General features: G+C 43.9%; 1 protein-coding gene across 1 annotated transcript; it reads right to left on the reverse strand.

The window, feature by feature from the left end:
- Positions 1 to 5040: 5040 nt before the first annotated feature.
- Positions 5041 to 8000, reverse strand: LOC109738843 (uncharacterized). Its single transcript, XM_020297947.1, has 3 exons — positions 7671 to 8000; positions 6756 to 7595; positions 5041 to 6540 (listed from the first exon to the last, which is right to left on the reverse strand). The coding sequence occupies exons 1-3, from the start codon at positions 7998 to 8000 to the stop codon at positions 5041 to 5043; spliced, it is 2670 nt and encodes an 889-aa protein (XP_020153536.1).
- Positions 8001 to 9545: the final 1545 nt, after the last annotated feature.

The raw sequence follows: 9545 nt of genomic DNA on the forward strand, positions 1-9545 counted from the left end.
AGATATGCGACCCTTAGCCCAGTTTACGAAATGCTTTATTAGGTGTATTTTTCTTTCATGTACATAGCTGGGAGTAGTCTGATAGCCATTTTTTTAAGGATAAACAAGGCTTACTGTACGTAAGGTTTGAGATTAACCCATTTCAAATAACTAAAGGGAATCACTATTCACCATCAGGCCTTGCTTCTTTCTAGAAAGGGCCAGTCTGTTATTATGTTGGGTCTACTAGGTTGCCTAAATAAAATGTGAAGCTCTGTGTTTATAGCCTCACATAAAGAACTGTCTCGTTCTCAAACTGATCTCTCGTTATGTATAAGTATGGAATTTATTGTGCTATCTAAGACCAGTGTGATATATTTATGTTCTATCTTTCTTTCTGCTTGCTGAGATTCTTCTTATAATACTTTTCCCATGCGCCTCTGTTAGGCAAAAATTGCTTGCTATCCTGCCATCTTTGCCTGTAATTTTGCTCATGCTTTGCTGACTCTGGTGATCTGCTGCCTTGTGATCTTCCCACATTTCGGCTAAGAACCTTTCTAAAAATCTTCAGGGCGACATGCCCATTAAAAGGCTCCAACCTGTTGTTGATGCTACTGGGCTTGACAAGGTTGGCGGACCCGAGGTCGTTAAGAAGAACATGATGCCATCATCTTTTGCGGGTGGGCTTCGCTGTATGACTGAAGATTTCCACGATGCAGTGGCTGTTTCGCGAGTCCATGGCTCGCCTGATATATTCACAACCTTCGCATGTGATCCAGAGTGGCCTAAGATAATTGAGACCCTTGAACATGGGCAAAAAGCAGTCAATAGAGCTGATATTACCATTCAAATCCATCAGATGAAGCTCCTTGACTACCTGCACACAATCAGGACTGGGCAAGTGTTTGGGACAGTGCTTGCTGGTACTATGCCGAATACCTTTTCTTCCTCCAATTCATTTTTTCCTACCCACATGTCGTACTTTTCCTGTTTTTCATTTACCCTGCTGCTTTGCAGTTGTCCATACCGTGGAGTTCCAGAAAACGGGGTGCCCCATGCACATATCCTTGTTTGGCAGGAGAAGAACGATGATCAGGTGGCCACACCAGCTTTCTCTTTTATTATTGTTGATTTTTCCTTTGATGATTCCCAGTGATCAACATATCCCTGTCACAGGGCCCTGCACTTGCTGATGTTGATCCAGATGCTTGTACTGCTGCACCTGCCAACAGCGCGGAAGCGGCGCTTGCTCAGCCAGCTAGGCTTAACAGGTACACTATATCTATACAGTGAGACATAAAGCGCTATTGACTATTTATCCAGATTGGAAATAGATGCATGAACCATAACAAATTTGCTGTTATCAACCCCAACGCAATTCAGCTTCTGAATTTTGCTGCCTCACATTCATTATTTTGTCTTGTTGGCCTTCTATTTATATTCATATAGAATATAAATATGCATTACTAATGTATGCCTTTTATTGAAAACTTCATAATTTCAGGATTGCCACTACTGTTGCTGCTGCATCAACCATTTCATAAAACAATGATAGGTCCCTAAGCAATCTGCGCTTCAGAATGAGCGTCTATGTGTGGTATGTCTATTCACGCAACTAATAATCTTTTCACTGCTTTACTTTTATCTTCTGCCTCTCATATCAGCTCATACATGTATTCATGTCCATGCCTTCTGCCAATAACTAATAGGCTACATGTATAATAAGCTTTGCTGTAGTAGCAATTTCCTCCTATAAACTTTCCGGTACCATGTTGAGCTCTTACCTTATGAATATTCCTGTATTTTTCCTCGGGCTGTTTTGGCCTTTACTACCTTCTTCGTCGCTACTTTGAAGCCTGCAAGAACAAGTGAACGCTGCATGGCAACCGCTGTTTTCCTGCAACACCCTTTTAAACAGTCTACTGCAATGTTACTTGCATGTTTGCAATCCCGGTTTTGGCAGTCATAAAGACAAGCCAAAACCCCGTTCATACTTTTCCCTGTTTAAATCCGAACGGAGCAACTTTTATATTCCGTGGATGACGCTATTAGACCTCTTTTGTTGTACCCTCTCTCTCCAATGACTGTTTCAATCTACTATAAATATTTGTTCACTCAATCGCCTACTGTATCTGCTATTCCCAATGCAATATTAGCTGTTCTAGAGCTTATGTTAACAAATTGGGAAAATATATGCCCTAATTCAAAATTTTCAAAAGTATGACCCCTCTTAGGCCGAAGAGTGCCTTTTCAGCTTTAATGAAGTCGACGAGGTGCCTTCTTAGCTTTATTGAGGCCGACGGAGTCATACTTTTTTTTTTTGACTTACGGTCTACATTTCCTAAAATTTGATAAAATAATAATACTTAAAGAAAATGTATGATCGCCATTCCCAATTTTTTATTTACCAGCATATCGTAGTGATAACTCAGGTAACTTAATTATAGTTAGTTTATTTGTTCACGGGAAAAAACTCCCAGCTGTCGAGAGAGGACTGCCTACAAATATTATAGTTAGTTTATTTGCTCGCGGGAAAAAATGAACGCACATTATTATAATTTGTTAATAAAAAATGCCAACAAGTCCTCCTCCAATACCTGGCTTGCGCTCGGCCTTTGCGCCATGGGCGCAACGGGTCATCTAGTAAGATATGGATGGACGAATGTTCCGAGCCAAGCATTTCTGCATTCCTCAGCAAACCCCGTTTGCTTCGGCATCCAGTTGGTCAGTCAAACTAGATTCCTGCGATAGTGAAGATCAAGAGCATAATTGGTTTGATGCCAACTTTTGGCATTGCAAAAATTTGGCAAGCCAATATTTGGCAAAATCAAAAGTTGCCAAATGTTGACAACTTTTTGTGAGGTTGAGAAGAAAAGTTGGTAGCCAACCAATCACTAGCCAACATTTGGCATTTGCCAAATATTGGCATGCCAACTTTTGGCATCGAACCAATCATGCTCCAAATGCCGTGCGAAATTGACATTTTTTTATGGATGTATACTTTCTCATGCTTCTGCCTAAGCTCTCCTCTAGTCCTGTTGCATTACCTTAGCTCCACACAATAAAATAAATATCACCTTCTGACACGACTACGAGTTCTAAATTTTGTAGAACGATATTCCACGGTCAGTGAAAGGTTTTTTTTTATTTAGACTACGGTCAATGAATGGTTGGTATGCATGATTGGTACAGATCGAACAAGTCTATAAACTATGTCACGTACAATAAACCACAAGCTAACCATTCCCTGAGCTAACTTGTCCAGCAGAATCAGGCCCGAGTCCTTTTACAAGACATGAAACAAATAGGACCTTGATAAGTGTCACACGTGTGGTACGAACACATGGTAACTCTAAACCTTTTTATGTCAAGTTTAATGACGCAGGGATGGCAACTTAGTATGGCAACTTTTTTTTTCGATGGCAAGTTTCAGTTCTTATTTGCATTTGTTTTTTCTTTTTCGGATGCCAACTTTAGTTGTAAAAAAAGTCAGTACCGGATTGCTTAATGCCACACGTATGACACTTATCATTTGGGAACAAATATTTATTGACATTCTTTATCATCTCACGGTCCAGGTCTATCTATACTAGACGGGTAGTAGTACTACTACTACTTTCGGACAAAGCATGGACCAATCCAACCATTGAAAGGGCAAAATAGGTATGAAATTTTTTCACTGTTTGTTCCTAATTCACCGCATATGCCCAGGCTTTTCGTCCCATAACACAACACGCTTCCCTCTCGGGTGGACTAGTGCTGTTAAAACAAGCCCGTCTATCATAAGTTGCTCTTAATGTGTCATCGACATACCCCACTGGATCATTGCCATGGATGACACGATATAATAGGAAATAGTAGTTCACCGGACTTATCCTTTTCCTCCTCCAAAGTGGAAGTAAAGGTTGAAGAGGGCATAGGGGTCACCCGAGTCCTCGTCTTCCTCATACTAATCTACCGAGGGCTCGGACAAGCAAGCTTGTCTGCTCGACCTCATCCGGGATGGCAGGAACGGCACCCGATTGCTCAAGCGGCACTGGGGTGATGAGGGCTACGGGCAGCCTTAGGTCTTTTCCCATGACCGGCGAAAGGGCAAGGTGGTAGGTGAGGTCTTCTTTGTTCTTTGCCTCAAAGAGGTCCCAAACTCCCAATCCACGGCATCATCCTCCGATACGGACATGGCCACAGCTAATGAGGCCTAGGATTTTGGGGGAGCGGAGAGGAGACTGACCTAGGGTTTGCGGCGAGCGAGGGTTTGGAGTGAGCTCGTCCTGCCCTGACCGACACGGTGAACATGTTCGAACGTGTCCGAATAGCCCTAAATCCGTCCCACATATGGATTGTATTTGGGGCGGTCCGGACAAATAGGGATGGTTTAGAGAGTCCCATTGGGCTGGTTTTCTATTTGGCAATGCTTGCACTGTCTGAGCGGTGGGTCCTTGAAGATGCCCTTACTGTGGAGTACATTTTTTTTTACCGAAACAACCTATCATATGCATCGGCAAGGAAATAGGAATTTTCAGCTCAGTCGCCTATATTCTTAGGCAATGAATCCTTCATTTTTGGGTAAGGTTACACTCGAAAATAGCTATTGGGCTGGAAGCTCACCCAAGGTACCTGGTGAATCCTATTCCCAGCGTAACATGAGGCAAGTCCAGTAAGCATGCACGCCAAGTTGTTGTATGGGTTGGCCTAGTGGCTCCTTCATTTTCTTTTTCACCAGTTTTGGAAAGGTTCTACAACCTTCTTTGATCGGTTTTTTCTTCTCCTTTTTTCATTTCTGTATTGGTTTTACCATTTTTTTCAATTTAAATTTTAATTTCTTGGCTGTTTTCCACTTTTTAGATTTCTTTTATTCATGTTTTTTAGTTCGGGAACATTTTTTAATTTGTGAACAATTTAAGTTCATGCCCATTGTTAAATTTTAAATTCACGCACATTTTTTAGTTCTTGAACCTTTTTTGAATTCATTAAGATTTTATAAAATCAAACTAACTTTTCATAGTCTTGAACATGTTTTAAAATCTTCATAGTAGCTTTTTTTAGGGGTGATAAACAACATTATTCATCAAAAGCCACATGAAGTGGGACACGGTTCTGGTTATAAGGAACGCCAAACAAGACGTGGCGACCAGGTTCTCTAGAAAGGGAAAGTTTTGCTAAACTATGTGCCTCGTAATTCGCAGCACGACACTCAAAAGTAAATTTACATTGGACATTAGCAGTTCTAAAATGAATCTCGCTGATAATTGCTCTGTATCTTCCTCCGGCATTGTGATCAATGTCTGCCACGACCTGTTTGCAGTCTGATGCAACGACAAAATTGTGGATATTCAGATCTTCCGCCAAGCACAATGCCTCGCGGCATGCTATCACTTCCAAAGACGCAGGGTCAGTGACACCCTCCAAAACCAACGTCGAGGCCCCAACATAATTCCCCGCCTCATCTCTACACACAGCAGCAGCCGATCCTCCTTTCCTGGCGCGAACAGCGGCATCAACATGTATTTTGTAATAACCGGATGGTGGTTTCTTGGGGTTCTGTCTTTGTTGCTGGGCTGGAATCACAGCCTGTCGGGGATGTCGGTTGGCATCGTTGATAACGCCAAGTTCTGCCATATAACTTGTGATGAAGGAATGTGTCTGATGGGGGCTTTGGTAGATCGCCTCATGAATAGCTTTACGGCGGGCATGCCATATCGACCATGCTGTGACCGCCAGCAGGGCAAAATTCTCATGCGATAGACTCTCGATCAAGGTGAACAACCAGTTTTTTGCATTAGGCTCTGTAGTCGCTATGATTTTATGCATCACTTCCTCATCTCCCAGCGCCCATACACTCCTCGATACGGTGCACTCCAATAGCAAATGTCGCCACGAGTCCTGTACCCCACAAAACCCACACGGGCTGGTATCTGTCATATGCCGGTGCGCTCGTACGTCATTTGTTGGCAGCGACTGCTTTGATAATCTCCACAAAAACATTCTGACCTTCCCCGGGACTGCAGTATTCCACAACGTTTTCCATGCTCCTGACTCCGCCCTAGCATTGGACGGGCCTGCCGATCCCTCGAGCCACGCCTCTCTGCGTTGTCTGGTTGCGATGATCATGTTATAAGCAGATCTGACCGAAAAAGTGCCATGTTTTTCATAGTGCCAAGCCCAAAAATCTGGCATGTTTCGAGTGCATAGAGGGATTCCCAGTATAATGTCAGCATCCATCGGCATGAACGTGGACTGCACCAGTTGCCTATTCCAGGAGGCCGTAGCAGGAGTTATAAGCTCAGAAACCATAGTTGGGCGATTTTGTGTTAGACTGCCATATGGCCGAAGCATTTCATCCCTTGGGAGCCAATTGTGTTCCCAAATGTTGGTCGATGCTCCATTACCAATGCGTTTGATTAGCCCCTGCTTGAGAATATCTCTACCTTGCACAACTGCTCGCCATACTTGGCTAGGTCGGTCTCCTAGCTCAGCCTCCAGAATGTCTGTGGTTGGATGATAGATGCTTTTCAGTACACGGGCGCAGAGTGTGTTTGGATTCTGCAGCAACCTCCACGCCTGCCTTGCCAACATGGCGAGGTTAAAAAGTTCAAAATCTTTAAAACCTAGCCCCCCCCCCCCATGTCTTTGGGTTGTGTCATAGCTTTCCAAGAGACCCAGTGTGGCTTTATTTTCCCTTCCTTGCTTCCCCACCAGAATTTACGGATGAGCATGTTTAGATGTTCACACAATCCTTTTGGTAGCTTAAAACATGACATGGAAAAAACAGGTACTGCTTGGGCAACTGATTTTACTAGCACTTCCTTACCAGCAGATGACATGGTGCTTTCTATCCATCCCTGAACATTACCCCAAAGCCGGTCCTTGAGATATTTAAAGCCACCGTTCTTAGAGCTCCCAATGTTAGACGGCATCCCCAAGTACTTCTCATTTAGAGTTTCATTGGGTACATTTAGTATTTCCTTTATTTCCCGCCTCACTGAATCTGGAACTCCTTTGCTAAAGAAAATTGATGATTTTGAATAGTTAATCCGTTGCCCAGTTGCCTGACAATATGTATCCAGAACCTGGTACACCTCGTTAGCCCCCATACCATTTGCCTTGAAAAACAGCAGGCTGTCATCAGCGAATAGGAGACGGTTCACCGGTGGCGCCGTAGGTGCTACCTGTATACCATGCAAATTGGATGACTCATTTTTGGATTTTAAAAGGCACGAAAGGCCCTTTGTTGCTAGCAAGAACAAGTATGGAGAAATCGGGTCCCCTTGTCTGATTCCTCGTGAAGGATTGAATTGGCGAAGCTTCTTCCCATTGAAAAGGACAGAGAATCCAACTGTTGTTACCAGTCCCATAACAATATCAACCCACTTGGCTGTGAACCCCAACTTGAGCATAATAGCCTGGAGATAAGGCCATTCGACTCTATCATATGCCTTCATCATATCCAGCTTGAGAGCACAAGATTGATTTTTGTTCGCTTTATTTCTCTTCATAAAATGCAAGCATTCATAGGCCGTTATTATATTATCTGTTATCAACCTTCCTGGCACAAAAGCCGACTGTTCTTCTGAGATGACGTCCGGCAGAACCAATTTTAATCTACTGGAAATTACCTTCGACGCAATTTTGTATAAAACACTGCATAAGCTAATTGGGCGAAACTGAGATAGGAGCGTTGGGTTTTTTACCTTCGGGATAAGCACCAACATAGTTTCATTAATGCACCGTGCAGATTCAGTTCCTTCCACTATTTTGAGAACAGCCTGGGTTACTTCCTCGGCGCACACCTCCCAATGGTGCTGAAAAAAATGTGTTGGGTAGCCGTCCGGACGAGGAGCCTTTGTGGGGAACATTTGAAACAGAGCTATTTTCACTTCTTTCTGGCTATAAGGGGCATTAAGAAGCTCATTCATCTCCTGTGTTACCTTGGTTGGAACTGTCTCCAGGACCTGTTCCATATTATGAACGCCCTCCGACGTGTATAGCTGCTGGTAAAAATCATTGGCCATTTGTTCCATCTCCTGAACATTTTCTGTCAACGGACCGTCTGGTTTTTGAAGTGCTTTAATTTTATTCTTCCTTCTCCGCCTACTCGCCCTGAGATGAAAAAAGTACGTATTTTTATCTCCGTGGGTTAGCCACTCCACCCTAGCTCGCTGACGCCATAGGATCTCCTCCCGATAATAGAGCTCAGTTAGTCTGTCAACTGTTTTAATTTCTGCATGTGTTGGCCCTGTCCGGACAGGATCCGACCGCAACACCTGTAGCTCTCGTTTAAGCCGCTGTATTTCTTGTCTGACGTTCCCGAAGTGGATGCGATCCGACAGCGACGCAAGCTTGTCCTTTATGGCCTGCACAGATTCTCCCGCTGCGCTACGCCATGCATCCTCCACTACCGGCACCAAGCCCGAGTCCCTTTCCCAGGCGATTTCGTATTTAAATCGACGTGGGGCCCGTCTGCATGTACTCTCATGCACGTAGCGGACGTATAGTGGTACGTGATCACTTGTTGCTGCTGTCTTGTGCTACAGGGTTGCTGATGGGAAAGCCAAAGTCCACGCCGGATTTGCAACACCCCGGTCAAGCCGCACTCTTGTATATGTCCCTCCGGTTACTTTTTTCTCAAAGGTCCAAGGGTTGCCCATGTATCCAATATCCGAAAGTCCGCATGTATCGAGTGCGTCTCTAAAGGCGTCCATTTGAGCCTGACTTCTATGCCCAATACCATCATGCTCGTGTGCGTGCACTACCTCGTTAAAATCACCAAGTACTAACACTAGTAGAAAAAGGGTCAAATGTAAAGCACATTAGTGCCGATTTGCTTTTGAGCCGGCACTAATGTGTCAATTAGTGCCGGTTCTAATGGCTAGGCGGGCGGAGATCATTAGTACCGGTTCGTGAGCAACCTTTAGTACCGGTTCGTGTCACGAACCGGTACTAATGAGGCTGCGTCAGGCTGTGGTCAGGCTGGGGCCCCACGGGCACCTTTAGTACCGGTTCGTGCCTTGAACCGGTACTATAGTTTCTTAGTAAGCTGTTTTTTAGTCCCACCTCGCGAAGAGAGAGGCACTAGGAGCGGTTTATAAGCCCTGAGTGCAGAGACGATGAAGGAGAGGCGCAATGCTCATCTGCACGTTGCTTAGCTTTAAGCCTTGAGGAATAGTGTAGACTGCACGGAGCTATGTGCAGTGCAGTTTGCACTATTCCGAAAGGCTTGAAACTAATTAACGAGCATTGTGCCTCTTTTTTATCTTTAATAACTTATTACAACTCCGGACTTCTTGTGTTACGGCAAAAACTGGACACACTTCGTGTACAAACTGGACAATCTCTTTCGAAGTATCAGGGTTTCTGACGAGAACTCATCTGTTACATGGGCACTTCATTTTTTTAAACTTATTACAACTCCAGACTTTTTTGCGTTCCGTACACACCATTCAAAGCGACGTCATCAATTTCCAACACGTTCTGACATCATTTGCTGTTTTTCAGTCATTTGAACTCCAGCCTATTTTTGCATTCAGTATGCATCATTCAAAGCGACGTCATCAATTTTCAACATG

The sequence above is a fragment of the Aegilops tauschii genome, chromosome 3, assembly GCF_002575655.3.
Source record: "Aegilops tauschii subsp. strangulata cultivar AL8/78 chromosome 3, Aet v6.0, whole genome shotgun sequence".
Lineage (NCBI taxonomy): Eukaryota > Viridiplantae > Streptophyta > Magnoliopsida > Poales > Poaceae > Aegilops > Aegilops tauschii.

What these genes read in the sequence shown, in the direction of transcription:
- LOC109738843 (XM_020297947.1), bottom strand. Translation starts at nt 8,000, where the DNA reads ATGGAACAAATGGCCAATGATTTTTACCAGCAGCTATACACGTCGGAG. An exon ending in TGTTGGTGCTTATCCCGAAG is followed by an intron (nt 7,596 to 7,670) that starts GTAAAAAACCCA and finishes ATTGCGTCGAAG; the next exon opens with GTAATTTCCAGTAGATTAAA. An exon ending in TAAAATCAGTTGCCCAAGCA is followed by an intron (nt 6,541 to 6,755) that starts GTACCTGTTTTT and finishes TTGGCAAGGCAG; the next exon opens with GCGTGGAGGTTGCTGCAGAA.